Source organism: Pelecanus crispus, chromosome 2 (genome assembly GCF_030463565.1).
Source record: "Pelecanus crispus isolate bPelCri1 chromosome 2, bPelCri1.pri, whole genome shotgun sequence".
NCBI classification, from domain to species: domain Eukaryota; kingdom Metazoa; phylum Chordata; class Aves; order Pelecaniformes; family Pelecanidae; genus Pelecanus; species Pelecanus crispus.
This window is the reverse complement of record NC_134644.1, coordinates 138,084,142-138,106,610: the sequence shown is the minus strand read 5'-3', so window position 1 is coordinate 138,106,610 and position 22,469 is coordinate 138,084,142. Positions and strand designations below refer to the sequence as shown.

General features: G+C 38.8%; 1 protein-coding gene across 1 annotated transcript in view; it reads left to right on the top strand.

Moving 5' to 3' along the window:
- The window catches only part of NCOA2 (nuclear receptor coactivator 2), a 123,463-nt gene that overhangs the window by 51,908 nt on the left and 49,086 nt on the right, over positions 1 to 22,469 (top strand). Inside the window, exon 4 of the mRNA XM_075704548.1 lies at positions 18,250 to 18,353. Within this exon, the coding sequence (XP_075560663.1) occupies positions 18,250 to 18,353 (104 nt within the window). The remainder of the gene's footprint in view (positions 1 to 18,249; positions 18,354 to 22,469) is intronic.

The following is a 22,469-nucleotide window of genomic DNA, read 5'->3' as shown; positions in this document are numbered from 1 at the left end:
ATCTAGTTGTGCTTTTACCTTCTTCTCTGGATACCAGCAATGCAGTAGGTACAGCGAATACTGAAGATCACCTTAAGCTTCTTCAGCAGTTTCTCTAGCTAAGCAGTCTCCTCTGACCCCCGCAGTAAGAGCGCTGAAGAATGTGTCCTGACATCAAGTACAAGTCATGTTTTGTTTTGTTTTGTTTTTCTCAAGTCCCCTGAGTACCTTTTATTAAACTCCAGGTCTGGATCTCTTATTTTTCTCCTTCTACTCTCCATGCCTTTCTGTTTTCTGTAGCCTTTTTTTAGGATGGCATCCACCTGTCTTATTTAGATTCACATATGTTCGGATATAACCTACTGTGCCAAAGTATCCCCAAATGTGATTTTATGTCTCAGTTCCATTTTCCTGCAGAATCCAGCTTTCATGTGTCACCAGTTTCTGAAGAGGTTTTGTGTTCTGTAGATCAGCTTTTCAGTAGTACAGGGAAGGGGTATCAGGGTGGTGATTATCAGTGTAGCTGTTAATCTGTACTTTTGAGTTGTCACATCTTGTTTTCAGAATAGCCTTACAAGTCAGACCTTGGACAGAATGAATCATCATGTCAAAGCTAAACAACATTGGGAGAAGCAGAAGTACTTGGTGAAGAGAGACATGCAAGAGCTATGGAACCTGTAGGAATTAAAAAGGCGGCTTGTTGTTAATCATCTACACCTCCTTTTTCTGGTTTCGCATTTGATAGCAAAAACAGTGTTTGCTTCCCTGTAGCAGTACTACTTTGTAATCACAGGGTCACTCCTGCAGACAGTCTATTGTTGCCTCCAGCGCCAGTATGTAAGTAAAATCGCTCGCTAAAGGAAAACAGCATGGTCTTAAAGCTGTAATGAGGTGTTACTTTGGCTGCTGCTACTTTGAATTTATCAGATCTGAATTTAGATTCATATTTCACAACGTATTTAAGCAAATGCCTAACTTTAAGCAGATGAGTAATCCCTGTTAAGTCAGTGGAACTACTTAAAGGTTTAAAGTTATGTGCATAAATATCTTACCAAATCAGGATATTCAGACAAGAGAGTGTATGCAGACTTGGGTTTTGTTTGTTGGGTTTTGTTTTGCAAATATTTCAGTTGGTCAATTTTACTATAATTATAATTTTTATGTTACTCATATTTGAGATGGCAGATGCCAGTGTTTGAGTCTTTCTTTTTTTGAAGGAGTTCTGCATGGCTATTATTATTTATATGTGCTGTACTTTCAGCCTGATAGGATTTTAAGACTGAATTAAGTGTCATAGGAATTTGTGCTGTGAAGTCGAGCAATTTATGCAGAACATTTACAAAAAAATCTATTACTGAATTTGCTTTGCTGTCTCCTCTACCTACAGCTGAGAGTGACGCACTGAAAATGGCTTTGATCTTCCTCTGTACATTGTAAAGCTTTTTGGCTAAATATCCAGCTATGTTGACTTTACTGCTTGCTTGCCTCCAGAGAACTACTGATTCACTGAAGAGTTTAAACTGGTTTTAGGTAATGCAGACCATCAGTTTCTTTTCTGGCTTTGATGAGAAGTAGTCATTAGCCAGCAGACCCATCAAGTGGGAAATTTCCTGGGGTTTGCTTATGTTACTGGAGTTGTGTATCACGCAGACTGGTTGGCTTAGGCCTTATCTACACGTTAAGTTATGGCACTTTCCCTACACTAGTAGTTTTCTGTGGCAGCAGTGTTATAATTTAATTAATATGACTTATGAGAGGAGTAGCTGAAGATGCCTTTATGACATATACTTGTGTCCACACTGGGCTCAAACTATTGAGAGTTGGGATTGTTCAGCCTGGAGAGGGGAAGGCTCTGGGGAGACCTTATTGTGGCCTTTCAATATATAACAGGGTCTTACAAGAAAGGCAGAGACCTTTTACCAAGGCCTGTAGTGACAGGACAAGGGGCAATGGTTTGAACTGAAAGAGGGTAGATTTAGACTGGACGTATAAGGAAGAAATTTTTTTACGATGAAGGTGGTGAGACACTGGAACAGGTTGCCCAGAGAAGCTGTGGATGTTCCATCATTGGAAGTGTTCAAGGTCAGGTTAGATGGGGCTTTGAGCAACCTGATGTAGTGAAAGATGTCCCTGCCCACGGCAGGGAGGGGGTGCACTAAATGATCTTTAAAGCTCCCTTCCAACCCAAACCAGTCTGTGATTATGTGATTCTCTTGCTTCAAGAAAACAGACAAAAATAATCATCAAACTGGTAATCAAAGTTGTGAAACCATTGTAAAATCTATGCACTTAATAGGATTTAGTGGATTGTTGTCCTTTTTTGCTTCCTAATCATGGTTAAAGTCCTATCTACTGTTTTAGAATAAATGTAGCCTTGTTCTCCAAAGTTAATGAGACTGTTTACTCATCATCCCATTAGAAGATTTAGGTCAATTTTGTTTTCCTTTGTTTTGACTAAGAGCAATAATAGAGTGGTCCTAAAGATGTTGATGTGCAGGCTGCAGAGTGACCTGTGGGAAATGAGGCAGCTGTTGAGAGCCCTGGTTCCACCATCCCTGCCATCCTCCTAGCCAGGAGTTTCCATTCGCTCCCTTACCCTGGCAGTAGCATTCGTGCAGTTGTGTGGTGAGCCTGAGGAGTATTTCTGATTTGACTGGGAGGAGAGGATCTGTCTCCCCATGGGTCCTTGGTGTGGCCCCCTCCAACACAGGTCCAAGCGTGCCAGCAATGACTGAGCCATGGGCTAACACCCACAGCTGTCTTGGCGCTGTTCGGCATTGCAGGGTGTTGGGCAATGACTGTCACTTAACAAGACATGTCTTTTGTCCATGGGCTTCAACTTTGTTGATGATGGATGACTTCAGTTCTAGAGATAATTTGCTTGAAGTTTTAGAGCAGAAATCTAAGCTTTGACTCCAAGTTGTGGCTCAAAGTTGAAGAGAAACTAAATGTTCACTCCTCACTGTTAAGATAGTGGTCTTTTTCAGGTAGAAATAGTAATTATTGGCAGGTATTACATGAAAACTTGCTTGTTTATTTTGCATCCTACTTGTATTTTGCTTTTCTTTGATCTTCATTTTGTTTTCTTTCATAACTTCTAAATGACCAAGAGAGAAAATCATTCAAACTAGTGGAGCATGGTTGTTTATTTTATGTTTTGTAGCTGCAAAGTTGGTTGCGATCTAAGAGATCTATAATACCAATGTTGTGGAATGCTACACAGGATTGAGCTGCTTCTCCTATATTTAATATGCTTTGGGGGATATGTCTCAAGCATTTCCTCTTTGTTCTTTGCAGGCATATTCTCATTAAAGTTTTGGTTTTGTTACTTTAATATTTAACAATCATAGAATGGTCTATGTATTTTTTACTTCTGGGAGTGTAGTCAAAATGTCTTGTATAAGAAAGATGGAGATACCTCTTCCTGAAATTTAGGAGGCTACCCCGTTACAGATAGGGTGTTGTTCTCAGGCTGCATTTAAACTGTCACTGAGCACTTTAAACTTCAAAACTACAGTTTTTCTTTTGCAGTTTATCATGTAATATCTAATGAACTGTAAACATCATAAATGCATTTAGCATTTTAAATTTTGGAAAAAAATAAAATACAGAAATATAGCCTGACATCCAGTGCTCCACAATATGAACTAAGCTCTTAAGTCTAGTGTTTCTCACCAGCTGCTCTGTCTTCAGAGGTGTCTGGTCAATAAGAAATACTGAGTTTAGGTGTAAAGAAGAAATACTGAGTTTAGGTGCTAAAGAACAACTGGAGGCTGCTGATTCGAGTATTAATGTTTGTGTTTGTGGTCTCTTATTGCTGGAAGGTATGCAGTGTAAAAGGTGCTGACTGTAGAACACCAGGGCTTGCTGTGTGCTTTAGATTAGTGAATGCAATGTACTAATCTCAGCAACATGTAAAGCAAGTAAAGGAAGAAGGAGACTTCATGTTACCTTCACTGTCTCTGTGGAGCTTAATTTATGGAGAAGCAAATTAATTTACTGAGAGTAGTGATGATACTTCAGTCAAAATAAGATCATCTATTGTAAGAAACCTAGCTTTTGTTACACAGCTTTTATCTTTTCTTTTTAAAGGCTGCAGCCTGAAAAGTGATAATATAATATTTACTCACAATAGGGTGCAGTGCCTTTCATACCATGTTTGAATCCTGAAAACCTGTGGATTCACAGCACATTAAAGAGGTATTGATCAAAGGCTCCTCCGTGTTCAAACTAGAACCAAGATAATTGCATCTGTTCTAAGTCATGCATTTTGTTATTTCTGTAAAAGATTCTACGTATGGACAACTGCACAGTTAGTTAGAAATAGGGGTCCTTGAGTGTGAAATGACTGAGGATATGAAAAACAATTATTGCTTCAGCTTTCAGTTTCTTTTATGAAAACCCACAGTGTGCAGCTGGGGAAAAAAACACGGACTGAAGTTTGAAGGATGACATGGCAAATGATCAGTTACTTGCTCTGTCATGTACACTGTTGAGCTCCTAGTGCATGTCCTCAGACAGATGGTTAGAGAGCCAAGACATATATGCTTTCTGTTTCCTTTCATCATTAAAATGTGTTGGCACATCTGTATGTATTTTGTAAGACAATGACTACTCTTGTGTGTACTACAGACTTATACACACACATACTCTCCCTCTTCCCTCTGAAAGTAATCGACTCGTCTTTAGTTCGCCCAAGATCAGAGCAAATGTCAGAAGATGGAGACAGAAAAGTACATAAATTTAAGTTCTGCTAAAGTAGAAAACTTTGAAAGTAGATACTCCATAACTGGAGATGCTCAAGATATTGTCGTGTTACCTGAAATAGTATCCACGTGCCTCTTTGGAAGAAGCAGCAGTGTGGTACCTCTGTTCACTGAGGCTGTATTCATCTCGAATCAGAAAGGCATGTCCCTGCAGCCCTTGCTTTGCTTACTGATGCCAAGTGAAGTGGAGCTATGCAGTGTGCCTGCCACAGAGGACTCTTTAACAGGCAAAGGCAGGATACGGCCTAACACCTGGAATCTATGGCCAAATCCAACTCCTACATAAGGTGCGGATTCTTAGTGGGAAGTTAATTGACATTTCAAGCAACTTAATGAAGAAACTAGTAGGTTCTATCGGCCCTCCTGAACAGATCTGAATGTCCTTCAACATATATATTGTAATTCAGTGGATGTTCTTGGCATGATGCAGGAGTCACTTGGTGAAACATTTTGGGATGCATTACAGAGATCTGGATAGACAGTTAGAGTGGTCCCTTGTCATCTTAAGATGTGTGAGCAGGAAGAACACTAGCCTTTTACTGGTACATTTTCTTCTGAGGCACAATTTCCTAGAAAGAATTGGAACAACCTGCAGTTCCCATAATCCTTCTGAGGGAAATGTCTTCCAGAGACAGGTTATTCTATGTCAAATTAGGTCTGGGCCTATGTTCAACACTGAAGAGGAAGTGTGCTTAAATATAACAATTGATTCATTTGGAAATGGAAAAAAAGAGGAGGAAGAGATGTCAAGGTTGTAAATTCTAAATATAGGTCGGAAAACTCAGAGGGACCCTCATTTAGATTTTTCTTGGTTTGTTTGTTTTGGTGTTGGGTGGAAAAATATCGAGGTATTTTGTGCCAATAACGTAAAATTCTTCCTGTCTTCCTTCTTTTCTACAAAACCTTTTACCTCCTTAGCTTGGTGGAAATATTTGAATGTTTGAGTTTATTTTTCTATCTTTAGTTATTTCTTAATATCCCCCTTTTCTGAATCAAATACTCCCTGTCACTAGCTGTCAAAAGTGGTATTTTATGTAGAATGGATTTTCTTTATATTTCAGCCTTTGCTGTTTTCTTTTCTCTCCTTTTTAATAATTGTCCTGCGTTTTGTTTTCCATTTCTTCCCCAGTTACACTCTCTCTTGCCTTCAGTGCAGCTTTAGCTGTAGGTTTGGGACCAGCATCATTGTGCCTGTGATGGTTTTACTCCATTCATTGTTGCCTCTCTGATACTGTTTTTTCTCTTAGTGCTGCAGTAAGAAATCATCAGATCGTTTTAGGGAATGTGACAAAACTTAGTACTAAATCGTTGAGTGTGACACTGATCGATATCAAGGATTTTTGTGATAACCATTAAGCTTGGAAGTTGAGTCACCATCTGTCTAACTGCTAGAGATGCTGATTTAAACTAGACATTACGGTCAGCTTGTCAGGCCATTGTACTTAATGTTCAAAATATAATTATGTGTTTGCAGTTGGCAATCAAAAATGTAAAGATGCCCGGTAAGCTTTTTTTTTTTGTTGTGTTTTTGTATCAGTGATACAATCAGAGAAGCCAGTCCATAAAACCTTTATTAAATATAACTGAGGGAGGATACTGGCTTTCTCAGGGTCATTGTGAGTTACTGTGTAAGAGTACTTCCTTTCCCTGAGCTCTGTGATGGTTGTGGGCATTGTCATTCTTTCTTTCTGTGAAGCTCAGACAAGGAGCATATATCCTTTATCTCAACAGCTTAAACCCTTTCCAAAGATGGGGGTTTGGTTTCTTTGGCCCAGATCTACAAATGACTTAGAATTTAGCTACTTAGCTTAAAACCCCATATCCTTAAATGTTTAGTCTGAGGCAGACCCATAATCCTGTGGAAATAACAACTGTTATTTAAAGGTCTCGCCTGTTGGTGCTCTGGTTAAAGCCACATTTGTTCAGGTTACTCAGTGACACGATCGCCAAACAGGGGCACCTCACTCCCAGCCTGAGCCATGTCAGGACCTTGGGGCTGGGGAAGAGCAATGAGGCTACAGAGCTGGCTACGGCAGCGCCCACCACCACGACATGGAGCATCCTTTCCAATGAGCTATTGTTGCCCGCGGTTAAGGGAACTGTCTTTAAGGCAGGTCAAAGTTTTCTTCACAGGGGAGAACTGGTAAAGCTCACTGAGAAAATAAATCAAGCAATACTGGTTGTGTTTAATTATTTTCTGTTTATGGATTATACTGACTTATTTAAGACTAGGTGCTGATCCCTACTTCATGACTCTGAAATAGAGAACAAGAAATGATAATGCTTAAGTAATTAAGCTGTAAGTATGGTTCAGTCTATTGAATGGAGCCCATTTGTACCTATCACTTCTATTAGTAGGCATTTTAAAATGTGACAGAACAAATTAATGTAATTGAGATTAAAAGTGACTTTGTCTGGATGTAAATCTTAGCAGCAAGATAAGCCAAACTTTTCTAGGGTAATGAAAAAAGATCTTTTAATTTTAGAGAATATCTTAAACGATACCTGTTAATAGTCATTACCATCCTTCCAAGAGCCATGCTGTGTTCATAACATACCTGAAGTAATGTAGCCACTGTTGAGATACATGAAATGAATCCTAAACATAGTTTCGTAAAGGATTTGGGTTTAAAAATTCCTTTAAGTAACTAACATGCAGAAGTAAGCAGGTTTTTTTAGAAAGCTTTTGTTTTTCCTTCTGTTTTCCTTGCAGTAATAGGAACATTTCTGTTTCTGAATTGACTTAAGTGTTTCGCTGAGGCCGGTGATGGTGGGTTAGACAAGCAAGAGGGGCCCCAGCTTCTATTTCTGAACACTGGGCTATTATAGGAAGAAAACTTTACTTCTCCCTCATGATTTAGAGCTTTTTAGTAAAAGATTTATCTACTGTAATCTGGACTATTAGAAGCAGTAGGAGCCCTGTTATCCATGTTAGCATGGACACATTAAATTAAAGTTGTTTCTGTTCTTCCTTAGCTGTCTTCAGTTATCTGTGCTCCATTTTGGCCTATGCTTTATTATGGAAACTTTTTTCTTTCATGGGCTCCTGGGGAGCCCATGATCCATCATATTTCTTTTGGTGTGCCATATTAGGTCTCTTGAAAACTTTTGCAGTCGTCAGTGGCAATTTATAAAGGCAAAAAGATCTTTGCCTGTTGTTGTGAATGATCTGTTGTGTCACAAAGATTTATCATCAGCATCCTAAAATAAAGAAGATATTTTGTAATCATGGCAATGTGGCATTCAAAGAAAGGGAGTCATCTGTTTCCTTTTAACGGTTGAGTACATAAAAGTGAGGCTTCAAGAAACAGAGTGTGGCTAGATTAATATTTCTTTGCAGTATATTATTTTGGCCTAAGTTTTGGAAACCTATACGTTTAATTAGCTTGGCAATTGCATCTGCAGATTCTAGTCTAAAGAGTGTTAACCCTTGTATCTTTGCTTTCAAAATCTTGTCTGTGTTTTTATGCATCAAAGAACCAACTGGAGAGCTGTTAACTTTTGTGAAAGCAATATATTATTTCTGAGACAGTGATGGAGCCATTTTGAACGAAATTATCAGATCCTGCCATATTTCTTGTCTTTGAAAACATCAGGCTCCCACCATTTAGACATACATATTAGTGCTGGTTTTAGAGATGAGTTTACAAAACAAGATAAGGTTACCCATTAAGTAAATATCTAACACTTAAAAAGTTGTAAATGCCAAAAAATACAGTAAAATTTTCTGTCCTAATTCAGTACATACCAAAGAAAATAATTACTTTGTTAAACTGAGTGATGCCAAATAATTGTATCTAGTATTTCAGTGCAGAGGTCAGTTAGCTTGGCTCTCTCTTTTGAAATTCAGCCATATTAATGTAACAGATTTTAAGTCAGTACTGATGGATGTGTGGCATTTGTTATCCTCTACACTTGAGTAGTTTACATGAGTGTTTTGAAGTCATCTAAATAACAACAGAGACAGAACTGTTTCCTGGATATGTAAGTGTTTGTGTATACAGCTACAGATACATATATTTGAATCTGCTTATCTGATTCCAGAATAGAATAATAAGTGACTGATTAAATTGAGGGTATTTTTGGGTAAGGCACTGATAGACAACAAAGGAGTACACATGGTAGATCAAGTACATTGGCTAAGTACTGTATTTTAGGCAGTTACAAAATATTCTAGATTACACCACAACCAGTCAGAGATTTGAGATTATACCGGTTACTATGCATTCCTAGGAAGTGTAAATGCAAAAAAAAAAGAAAAAAAAACACCAAAAAAACCCCAAAAAACCCAACAACAAACCCAAAAAACAAACCCCCAGCATTTAAAAAAGCATTTTAAACCAGTGAAAATCATAAATTCTCAGCACCATCCTCGATTTTGGCCTTTTGATAGGGAAGTCTCCTGGGCGGGCAGCATCTTTGATGATTAATTTATTTATGCTCTTTCTCTAGCCAGTCAGTATACACTGGAAAGATAGTGTTAGTGGTCTTTTTGGAGAAAAGAGAAAGAATATAGCTTAAAAACATAGGAATATATACACATAACACATCTGATTTATCAGTTTGCAAGTTAAGCACACTCTTTCATTTTATATACAAGCGTATGTTGAACGTACTCAAATATTTTAGTAAGCTACCTGTCTAAAAATTCTGCAGGAGTAAAACTACACCCAGTTACATTCCTTTCCACTTTTTTTTGGAAACTTAGTGGAAAAGGTCAATGTTGCAGCATGTCCAGGAGGTCAACAGGTGAAGGTTGTGATGGAAGCTTAATTCCACGTTCAAGAGGTATTAATGAAAAACAACCTTCCACTCACAATGTGGTAGTTTGACGTATCCTTACAGTTTAAAGTGAGGCATGGGGTGAGAAACAGTTTCTGGATCCAGGGTTGCTTTTATTCTTAGTTTAGATTTCACTTAAATGGTAGAATGACAGTTGTCCTTTTGTGTCTTTACTGATAAATAAAAATACTAGAAATAATCTCAGCAGGGAAATTATTTTACTTGCTGTGTTGTTTTGTATTTTTATTGCATGCTGGGTATGGATCAAGCTGTTGAGGATTTGGAGTCCTGGATAGGACACTTCATTCTTCAGCTAAGCAGCAGCAAGTGGATTGTCATTCTGGGTTTTACTTCAGTCCCCAGTCCTTAACTTACCAGAAACTAGTGACCTTCTGAGGTCATCTCAGGTGGGAATAATCTTTGCCACTGCATTAAGTAGACAAATCTGAGAATAGTAGGTACATATTTCTGCAAATAATGCTGTTTCTGTAAATAACATTGTCACCTTTAGTTGCTGCTGTTAAATCCAAGAGTTAGCAATCTTTAGAGAGCTATTTAAGTGTATTTATAGAGGGCGAGACTCAGCTTCGGTGCTCTGAATGGAGCCGTGTGCCAGGAGCATGGCACTGCGATACCCCAGCTCATGGGGCTTGGAGCCACCCAGCTCCTGGGGCGAGGGGAAGAAGAAGGGGGCGCTTTCACCACTGCCATCTGTCCTCTTCCTCACTTCCAAGAAGTAGACCGCTGAGTTTTGTAATAATGAGAGAACAAAGGGTTCATAGATGTGACAACAGAAAAGACAGGCAAAATGAGAATTGGAAAGAGAAGAAACCAAGGAAAAAGCAGTAAAATGCATATTAAAAGTATTTAGCAAAAAATACATACAGAGATACTAGACTTCTTTCTGTCCAGCAGTCAAATATTGTTCTTGGTGAGTTGAATTTCATTATTTTTGTCCTTGTTCCAGTTTAACTGAGCTGGGGGCAATTATTTCTCAGGGAGTAGTTCTTACAGAAGTTGTATTGGGTGACAAAAATGCTGACTTGTACAGAAAAAGAATGATGGAGAAATGTCAAAAATATTAAGAGAAATGAAACTAGTATTAATTTTATGTATTGTTACTTCCGTTTGTTGCTATTCCTAAATCCGTCATGGTTTTTCAGTGCCTGTTTTACTTTCAGTCCCCATGAAAATTTTATACACTGGCTACTGTTACTGAATTTTCTAAGAGCAGACATCACTCAAAAGCTTGAAAAGCTCCGTGAAAGTTTACCTATATTTGGTGGTTGGGTGAGAACGCAAAGCTTTTCATAGAGCTCATGTCTTACCGATGCTTCTTTACAGTGGGAAGGTGGGGCAGGTATGTGTGGGATGGGAACGCAGCCGTGCCAATTAGAAGTTGAAAACGCTGCGAAGAAGAAGTCGCGGTGTTGTAAGTGCTATTACTCCTGAGCGAGTAATTGAGCTTACAGCTTTCCGAGGGCTTTTAGCTTAAGCCCTGGGGTCATTTACCATTTCAGTTTCAAAAAACGGGTAGATGTGGCACTTGGGGACATGGTTTAGTCTCGTCTACCCTTGATTGGTTTAGTGTGGACTTGGTAGTGTAGGTTAATGGTTGGACTGGATGATCTTAAAGGTCTTTTCCAACCTAAACGATTCTATGATTCTAAGTGTGCTTCCACCAGGAGTGGTAAATAGGAAGCTAAAGCATGTGGGGGTGATGAGCGGAGCGGGGCATGGGGGGGTGTGGGGTGCTGCTGGCCTGGCCTGGGCTGAGCGGGCGGGCGGGCGCGGAGCCCTTCGCAGGCGAAGGGAAGCTGAGGTGTGCTAACAGGAGGGCTGTGTGTCGGGGAGGTGAGCAAAGCTGTGCTCTTAGATTGCTCGCAGTGAATAAATGTGCTGAGAAGAAAATGCAGCTGTGCTTTTTTAATATGCACTGCAGGAGATTTCAGCAGCCTGATGATATATCGTGCATTAATGTTGAAAAGATAAACACATTTAGAGAGCACAGGAAGGCCTTGTGTTTTTATGTTAGCAGAATGCTTCCTAATGAATAAGAACGTGCTGCTGGCTTCACAGAGCCATATGGCAGCTTTTCTAATTTTAGTTCGGTGCAGATGCATAATTCTCCCTTGTTTTACCTCCTAAAACCTTCCTGAGATGTTGCATAGTTTTTCCTGTAAGACTTGATCTATAGTTTCTGGGGGAAAAAATGTATTCAAGACTCTAATAGCTTCTTTGCTCTGGACAGATGTATGCCGTATGATGAAAGAGCAACCTCACTACATAATCACTTCCCTAAAATAGTAGCTAACTTTATTCAGAGGGATGGGATAAGCTGGTCTTAAAATTGATTGCTGAAATAGTCGCTGTTTCTTAGGCACTGGTCTTTTGAAAAATTACTTGCTTTCAGGGGGAAAAACCAACTAGTGTCGAGGCAATGAGAACTGGGTAAGAAACGTGCATGTGGGTATCAAGTTCCATGTGAGCCATGGATCGCAGTGCGTTGAATTACACGGCTACAAGGCAGAGCTGCTTTCCCTGTGGTTAACCAAGCATCAAAATAACCTACACGTTCTTCACTGCTTTGCTACATCATGTGTAGTGATCCAAAATATTCACATTACCAAATACCAGTTTTCTTTTTTTGTTGTTTTTTTCTGGTTTTTTATTCATGTTGATACATTTGAAGGTACTTTTTATATAGCCCTATTCACGTGAAAAAACCTCCTGTCCGTGACCCCAGTCAATATCATTACTTAGCAATAGTCATACGCAGTTGTTATTAAATCTAATGCTTCAAATGTTATTAAATCTAATACTTAAAACTGTAATGTCAACTAAAATTTAACAGTTTGCCATGTATACTTTCTATTATATGTTAACATAGTTTTTAATACTTTATCTACCCTTATCTTTGGCCAGTTACATACTTTTACGGTTTCCTTGATTGTTTGTTTGGATTTTATTTTTGCATGGCAATTCAGGAGAGATCAGAAGGACCACACAGGGTAAACTTACTTATGAATATGAATGAGACAAGACAAAAGTAGTTGGCTAATGCATACAAAAATGGAGAAGATAAGTTGTTTTCAAGACAGTTGTAGTGTAAAATTTAATTGCATGCTTAAACATTATATAGCATTTACAATCACTTTCAAGTGATGTTGCTGTTACTGTTACAAGGTTCTTTCTTGATTCATGTGCTTTTTCTAGTGTGCAGAGTTGAGCTTTCTAGTATCCCTTATGATAAATCTCTTTGCTTATATTTTTTACCTATTATTATATAAATGAGGGTATATGATTTGAGATGGGTGTGACATTTCACTAGCAATTTCAGAAAATTATGAAGAACAGGAATTATATGGGGCACCTGAGAAAACCTTCTTTAAAAAGTATTGGATAATAAATTTGATTCTGCCTGTTACAGGTTTTTTTCTCTTGGCTTTTTTCCTCAGCAGTTTCTAGAGCACAGGTGCTGCCCTGTCCAGCATTTTGCCAGCGTCTCTTTTCTGCTCCTCTTGTTCTGTGAAGAACCTTAAGTGTTTCTCCTACGAAAAATAAACTAAATGTGTGTTGATGCAAATTTTCTCTTTCAGCTTATGCTTCACCTTTTTGCAGTCCCTACAGAGGCTACAGTTCTGTTCTTTACTTTGAAAATTCATGTTGGTTTTGCAGAGAGCATCAAGGGGTAACTATTTCTGTAGCTGGTTTCATTAAGGAAGTTGGAGTAGAGCTTGAGTACAGACAAAGTGAGCTTTTCGGGTGGTTCAGCTGGTCCTGCCTGCCCACCTGTAGGAAGGGAGGGTTTGAAACACAACCAAGAGAAGGTGATGCCCGTCAGTAGCACTTCTGAGTCTGCTTGTCAGAAATCCAGAGAGAACCGACATAGCTTGAGTTGGGAGGATGGAAAACCAGGAAGGCTTCCTAAGTTAAAACCTAGCAGGAGACTTTGAACTATTGCTTTTGGCTTCTCTTTCTCCGACTTACGAATTTCTGTTAAACTAATGTGATTGCACAAAGGTTTGCTTTCAGAATCTGGAATGAGCTTCAAATAAAGCTTGAGGCTTGTCAAAAAATATTTGTGAGGGCTTTTTTTTCCTTCTTTCTTCTGTATGTTAACATAGAAAAGTAAATACAGTTTATGATCACTAGGAAGATGCCCAATTGAAAATAATAATATTTATTTTAGTATATTGCTGCATATACAACTGTAAACATATCCACAGTTTAAAGTCTAAATTACACACGTCACTAAAATGCTACATAATTGGATGTATATATTCTTTGTAGTATCTCTCTCAGGAGTACTTCTATTTTATTTAAATTTTTTTTCTCTCTCTAGGCTAAACTCTTAATTGAGCAGAGCAAATAATTATTTCATGTGCGTGAAGTTTATTCCGCTGTAATTTAGATAAAATATGCTTGATCCCTGGTAGCCATATTCGTAAGGATGGGACCAGTTTCTAATTTAACACTCCCTCTCCAGTGGAGAATTCCCTGTGTGGAGGTGAAGCCATGGGAAGCCCCTTTCCACCCTGCTCACTTCCTCCGGCAGCACAAGGCTGTATTTCTCTTTCCATGCTAAACCTCTGCTCTGCTTTAGCTGCCGTGGCCGTAGGATGCCGGGTAACGCTTTCCTGGCGTTTTACATTTGAACAGGGGCATCGCTGTTCTGGGAGGCAGCATCACGGGAAGGTGTGAGATCAGGGAACCGGCTCCCACTCTCCGTGTTAGTGGCCACAGTGGAAAAATCTAGCGGCTGTGGTTAGTCACAGGGTAATAACCAGCAATTCCCATGGGGCTGGAAAAAAGGCTTCTGAGAGGCTTTGCAAGGTTTGGCCTCTGCTGCTATTTTCCTAACCCCTAACATTCAAACCCCATTAATCTAGTGTAGCAATAATAAACTCGCTGTGCTTTTGATTTGTTTGTAGGGCCCCCAGTGAACCTAAAAAAGATAGGAGAAGTAAAAAAAGGAAAAGTAAACTTTACATTTTTGCACCACTACTTAACGCCAGAAGCTGGAACTGTTAAGAAAAACAAAAAATACCAACTCGTGATAAATGCATGAGTGTTGTCAGCACTAGAAATTCATGTATCAGTTGTTGGTTTTTTCCAACCTTCCTGCAACAAATTTTTGTTCTCAATTAGCCCCACGTGCTGTATTGCTGAAGAAAAGATTTGCTTTTTAAGACGTTCCCCATGCCTGTCTGTCAGGACGACGCTGCTGACAGGGTTTGCACTTACTTTTCCTGTATGTGCTGATAGAGTCTTCACCAGGGGCTTTGTAGTTCAGTCAAAAATGGGTAATTTACTGCGCAGCTTAACATTATCAGTAGCTGCAGTTTATAACATCGACATAAGTTACTGCTGGTCCTATTCAGAGGCTGTCTGAGGCCATGGTTTCCTATACAGTGTCACTTAAATAAATGTATAGGGACCTGCGGCCTGAATGTGTAGCCTCTTCTAAGCTCTCTGGCCACTTAACTTCTTACACAGTTAAGTTACAGATCCAATTATAAAGTCCATCATTTGGGAGCACTTGTGATTTATAATGCTTTTCGGAATGCCTAACCGAACATCATGAGTAGTGTAGTGTGTTATCATCACTGGGAGAGGCAGGTAGGCAACGTTTAGGTCTAAATAGCATTTTCATACACAGAGGGGAAAGCAGCCGCTTTCAGAGACTGGATGTGAGGCTTGAGATATCGTTGGGCTGACCTGGTATCGCAGCTTCTATGTTGATTACCATTACAGTAATTAAAAGCTTTCTCCTTTTTCTTTGTATAAAACCTCGCCTGTGTGCATAAAAGAGAACAGTTGTTTTTATAGATACGTTGGTGGTGGTTTGTATGAACTCCTTGGTTGTAAGAGTGAAAAAAAATGTTCAGCAAATGTTTTGTATTATGTGAAAAATAATCAGTAAAAGTAGTCTTTGTAAATTGGTGAAACCAGCAAATACTGTGTAGTGAATAGTAGGGTAGTCTAGTCTACCCTTGATTGGCTTAGAGTAGACTTGGTAGTGTAGGTTAATGGTTGGACTGGATGATCTTAAAGGCCTTTTCCAACCTAAACGATTCTATGATTCTATGATCATTGCTGTACCATATCTGCACTCCACTTCTAGCGCATGGAGTATAATCCTTTGTTCTCCAGTACTCAAGATGGTATCAATGGCTGAAGCAGTGAGGGGATGAAAGCGGGAAGCTGGTATCCATATCCATTATAATATTTTGCAGTGTGAAACCAGGGATCACTTTATGCTACCAGGAACAGATGGGAAACAAGTTATCATTGCCGCCTTTATTAAAAGCTCAACCCTATTTTTAGAATCTTTTCGAATTCTTTCATAATTTTTAGAGCATGTTTTCAGTATTGTATCATCATATGGTACCAACTCTGCTATATTGTAGCATGGGAAGGATTGTTCAGTTTTTTAGCACACCTAATCTGTGCTTTTTGCCAAAAGAAGATGAAAAAAAAAGAAAAAGAAAAAGAAAATCCCACTGCAGTCCTCCAGTCCTCAGTCCAAACCAGAAATACTAATTTCGTATCCTGGTGAGTTTAAGTGGCAGGGGAAGGGTTAATAGTTATTTCTAGCATATTTATTTCTATCAGATTATGCCAATCAAAGTGATTTCAAACTATTCCATTACTTGCAAGAGTCCATCTTCAGAACAATTTTCTTCCATCATTATTCACAATGGTGTTATATTGTGTAAGAACACACCCTAAGACGACAGCTAAGATTTTCGTGACTCTCTTTTCATGAAAGCAAGAAACGGTAGAAATCTAGGATGAGACAGCCCGAGTGACCAAAGCCTTACTGCCAGCGGGTGATCGCTGATAGGAGAACACCCAGGAGTTCTCAGAAGCAGGTCCTTTACTGGATGTCTAAGTAGCATATATTCACACTGACCTTATAACCTCTGCCAAGGAAAGAGTTCAGAGGAAATTTGGCTGCAGCATTGCAGATCTACAGATAGTGGAAAATACTGTACATTTAGATACATTTTAATTTGTATGACTGATGCTTTAATTTTCACCAGGGCTGATTTTCCAAAGGCCCTTTACTCCATCCACACATGGTACTTTCAGTAATTCCTACAATGAATCTTCTTCTGGTTTATTGTTGTAGAAGGCATAAATTCTTGTTATCATAATTTCTGTGTGCTTTCATATTTATTAAAATAATCTATTGCATAATATTAAAAATAAAAAATCTTTAATAATTTTTAATATTGCAGATTGCAGTATAGCCCTAGCTTTTACAAAATTGGTTGGAAAATAATAAAAGAATGTTTTGAGTATAGAACTAGCAACAAAAAAATACTTGTTTCATTAACTTCTGATATAGAATATGTATTTTGTACAGCGTTTTGGTTACTTTTATTGCTTCTCCCTTAAACACCATGCCGTGGTTTAACCCCAGCTGGCAGCCAAGCACCACACAGCTGCTTGCTCACCCTCCTCAACCCCTGGTGGGATGGGGGAGAGAATCGGAAGGACCAAAGTAAGAAAACTCGTGGGTTGAGATAAGAACAGCTTCATAATTGAAATAAAATAATAATAAAAATTGGAGTGAAAAAGAAGACAACAAAAAGAGGAACAAAACCCAGGAAAAACAAGTGATGCAACCGCTCACCACCCACTGACCGATACCCAGCCAGTTCCCGAGCAGCGATCACTGCCCCCCAGCCAACCCCCCCAGTTTCTATACTGAGCATGACATCATATGGTATGGAATAGCCCTTTGGGCAGTTTGGGTCAGCTGTCCTGGCTGTGTCCCCTCCCAGCTTCTTGTGCACCTGGCAGAGCATGGGAAGCTGAAAAGTCCTTGACTAGCATAAGCATTATTCAGCAACAACTAAAACATCGGCGTGTTATCAGCATTATTCTCATCCTAAATCCAAAACGCAGCACTATGCCAGCTACTGGGAAGAAAATGAACTCTATCCCAGCTGAAACCAGGACACACCAATGTAATTCTTGGAATAGAAAAATTGGTACAGACCATTACTTGATAGGAATTATAAACCGTCTTGATTTGAAAGTTCCAACATGTATGAATATCCCTTACATTTGGAGTTGGGTATGGTCTGTGATTCTTTACATGACATACCGTAATATGTGTCATTATGCTCCAGAAGCCTTAAATGATTATTTTCTTGCCTGTAATTTTCAAATACAGCACTTGAAATTGTACGTAGTTTTAATAACATATTGGTAAATAAGGCAGTATGAAAATTATGTGATAGCAAAAATGTGGGTGGAGGCATGGGAACAGAAATGAGACTGCTGTTTCTCAGTACTGAAACAGTAGATTGTGGACTTATGTTTTTCCTTCTAAATATAGCGATCGTGGAAAAGTTGTGCAGCTGTGAGCTTTGCATGCTCTTTTAGATCAGTCTTTTAAAATACCTTGATCCTGGCTTTTGCTCATTGCACCTTCGTGAGGAGTCCTTGCCTTTGACTAATGTTATGGTTTGTAGTTTAGAAAAATGTCTAGCAGAGAAACAGCAGGAATTATTTCATTTGTGTCACAAAACTTCAAAACTAAGAAGCAAATATACTAGTTATGCTTTTGTTTAATCATTATGGGAGACTAATCTCATTTTCAGTATTGTTGCACTGTAACCGTTTCATAGCTGGTTTCAATACTCTGGGCTCCCACTTAAAGAACACGGCTCTCTCATTTAATACATAATTTTCTTTATTGCAGAAAAAGCAGCAGCAGCTAATGAAGATGAAGTGCAAAAAGCAGATGTATCATCTACGGGTCAGAGTGTCATTGACAAGGATGCACTTGGACCAATGATGCTTGAGGTGAAGAGCACAAAATTCCTTTATTTAAGCCAGTTTTGCTCCCCCTAGGATGAAGAGCAGCATAATGAAATGAAAAAGTGCAGTCGGACGCCGCTGTAAAAGAATGGTCAAGAGAGGCAAACCATCCTGGCTACTTAGGATTATGTCATTTACGAGCAGGCAGCATATCTCTGTTGGATTCAGTGATGAAACTCTCTTTAGCTTGGGGTGGGGAGAGGCAGAGAAAGAGAGAATTTGGTTGCTTTGTAACGCAGACAACTTGAGGGGCTTCAGCTGCTAGCAATTCTTGGGTGTCTGCATGTGCATGTTTTATTTCTTCTAAACTGTGAAAGATTTGGAAGACCTGTTGTACCTAAATGTTTTCCTACATATATAGTAGTATACACATGAATAATACTTCCTCTAAAATTGCGTGTCTTTGCTATACCGGTTTAATGGTTTATCATTTCAGCACTTACAGCATGACTCTTCCCTCTAAAATATGAAAGTAATCCAGGAGAGCTTTTCAAGCCGTGTATTTCAGTTTGTTCAGTTAAGATTTCTGTTTTTAGCTCTTATTTGATATCCCAAAAGGCTGCATGGTTAAAACCTAGCTTCTAAATGTATTAATAGTAATGTTGGCTAGGTATGTTAACTGGGATCCTAATGTCATATGCTAGTGTCCTTTGGCAGTACTGCTTCATCTGCTTAAGCTCACTTGCAAACTGTTTATTCCTGTTCTGACCGTGGGCTTTATGTGTACAGACAAATAAATGTTACTTTAGATAAAACAAAACAAACTCTGAATCAAGCTAAAGGAACCAGCTTTGGTAGAAGCGTAATTATTCTGTCACTCCTGAATGTTGCAGGAGCAAGATGCATGTTATAACAGTTCTAAGTATTTGCATTATTTTTCATGATTTGTTAGATGACAACATAGTGTTCTGTACTATGTACGAAATAAAGGCTCCAAAATCACAGTACTAAATGTAACAAAGATTAGACAGGTTGGAGTGAAAACTTTTTTCTTTGAAAAGCAGGGGTAATAAATTAATTGATTTAATTTAATATTTATTATACATGCTCACTGAATTGAATGTTGTTGGTTTTGATATCAAACAAGGTTAAACATCCATCTCTTCCATTGCTATGCTAAAATTTATCTTTAACTTCCTATTAATTTAATTGTAAGGACCTGTTCTAATCCCAGGGAAAATAAGGATAAGATTTTTTTTTTTCCCCCGGCTTATCTTGCATGATTGGCTATTGCAACAAACATGACATGTTAAATCACCCGTCTGTTCCGTTATTCCATTTAATTTAGTTTTCCTTCACAGTAAAACCATTGCATATTAACAATGAAAGATTGTGGAACTAAATTAATAAACCATGGTCCTTTTGGACCAAGAAACTTGAAAGGACTGAAAGTTGTATACATTTACTGTGAAAAGACTACAGATACTTTCTTTGTGTCTTTATCTGCTTAAGGAAATGCAATGAAGTTATTTCATCTTTACAGAATGTCTTTATACAATGTCTTCAAAAACCTACCCTTTTCCATTGCCGAATAATAATAAAAATGGCAATGCTGATGAACAGTTTATTAGTTGATTTGGTTTAGAAATGTAATTGTCTGTTTTTATTAAAGAATAAAACAGAAGAATCCTCAAAATAGTTAGTGTTTCCAGCTGAAGAGAGTGAGTAAAATTAATCATACAGCTGCCTCTGAGGAATATTTTAACATATTTCTTGGTTAAAGCAAGAAAGTAGATAGAGAGGGTAAAAAATAGTCGAGAGAGCTGACAACAGCTCAAAGAACACAAATGTGTTTACCATTCCAGTATAGAATCTAAAATAATATCTGTTCTCTTGTTTTCTCTTCCAGCATGTTGTCCATTATTTGTTCCCCCATTGTACCAATAGTTCTGAAGAAAAGTTGTTTATTGTGGTCGCATGCATCTGGGGACAGAATTAAGAAATTATTGCAAAAGTGGAAGCTTCTAAAAGATTTAAGTGGCTTGGTGCTTTAACTTGCTCAAAAGCCTGCTGCTGCTTACCTACAAGATTATTTTCTGAATAGGATAGAAAGAAATGGGAGACTGGCATATAAGGCCCTGTGTTACTCTAGGCTCAGATGACCACTTCTGTGGTCAACCCAAGAAGCAGCTGTGAGGAAACAGCACAGAGCACTTCCTTGCCAAAGAAGTTGCTGTAGTAGGAAAATAGTAGGGAAAACAAGATTATTATGGGATGCCAGTAACTCTCATAATCTCTTGCTTGCCATCTCTGCCTTTGAAAGTTTTCTTCTTAGGACTCTGATAAACATCTGCTATGGCTTTGGTTTTGCAATCCCTTTGAATTGCTGTAAGCGTGGACCGCTGCCAAGCAGAATGGTCCAGCCAAACCCACACCCTTCTGCCAGCTCTAAACGCCATGTGGTTTCATGGTGGGTCAGTTCAGGGGACTGATGTGGCTAGCATCTACTTTTTTTTCTTGCATTAGGATTCAGCCAGCTCGGTTCTCTGGTCCAGCTCTTCATATCCTGACAGTACAGGGAGCTGTCATAGTGTAGAGAGGACTAAACCAACTCGGTCATGCTTACATTGGCTTCAAGCAGTGATGAAATGCAGTCCAAGACACTAATCCATAGCAGAGATGCTGATAGAAAATTGTATTAGAGCCTCGATTAATTAAATCTTGTAAATCATTGTTAGTTAAACTAAATACTAGTCAGCAGGAAAATGTCATGAATGTTACGAAAGCACATGGAAAGGAGGGTGCTCTGCAAAGGAAGTGCTTTAACAGGAGGAACCAAGAATGATCAGAAACAAAAAGGCAGCAATGATAAAAAACAAAGTCAGAGATTGTAATTTCTGACGATTAACAGGAGAAAAAAAGACCTAGTTTGTCTTTAGAGGCAGTCAAGAAAAGTATATGCTTGTACCTGTATTTGTGAGTTTTATTATTTTGTAATTTAAAAACAGAACAAACAAAGCATTTGGCAACCATTAGCTCAGCCACTCTGCTTGTGCATTGTGCTTTCACTGTCCCTCCCCTTCAGCAGAATCATTAACTAAGTACGTTTGGGAAGGACTTCTGGAGCTTGTGTAGTCCTGCCTCCCACTGCAAGCAGGTCTGACTGAAGCAGGCGGCTTAGGTCCAAGTCCAGCCAAGGTTTGAGTATCTCTGGGGAAGGAGATTTCAAAGCCTCTTTGAGGAGCCTCTTCCCATATCTGGCCACCTTCATGGTGGTTTTTTTTTTTCTTGTATCTCCATGAAGTTTTCTTTGTTGCAACCTGTGGCTGTTGCATCTCATCCTTCCCTTGCGAACCTCTGAGTAGAGCCTGGCTGTCTTCTCTTTAGCCTTCTGCTAGGTGGCTGAAGACACAAATAAGATCCTTCCTTAGCCTTCTCTTTTGTACTCTCTGGATTTGCTAACTGCTCAGTAGTGTACAATATTTTTAATATGGATCTGTAGCCTGTGTACTTGAGAACGGCCTGCTAAGACCAACATGCAGGTTGTACAGTATACAAGTTTGGTCATATTAAAAATGCCCCATGCCTGTATACACTTGCTATGGCAGCTCCTCCTTGTTAGACTGTTTTGCAGTGAGTTGAGTTCAGGTTTAGCATGGATCTACTTGCTTTTAATTAACCCATAATGAATCATGGGTTGCCTGTTTTTCTGACTTGTTTCTGTCCCTGAAGATGCAATAACTAACAACTCTTCTAGTGATTACCCACCAGTCCAACAACTCTTCTAGTGATTACCCACCAGTCCTTAGAGAGTTGAATGAATCAGGCAAAGCTGCAGAAGTCTGTATGGGTTAATTGTTAATTGAATACTTAGACCAAAAGCTTTGGTGCTTTAAGTTTCAAAGTATCGCTCTTTACCTGCTCATATGACATAAAGTTAGAGGGATGCATTCTGAAATATTTCTACCATCCACAATCATGCTTGCATCTCGAGGAAAAGAAAGTTTGCAGGAGAAGTTCTTGTTAATATTCAAATTTTTACATTATCCTCATCAGGTAGAAGTGATGTAGTGTTTGGCTTAGGCTTCAGATAACATACGGCAGCTATCTTGGAAAGAATGCTTCAGCTAGGTTGTCACCATCAGGAGAGATAAGGGGGGA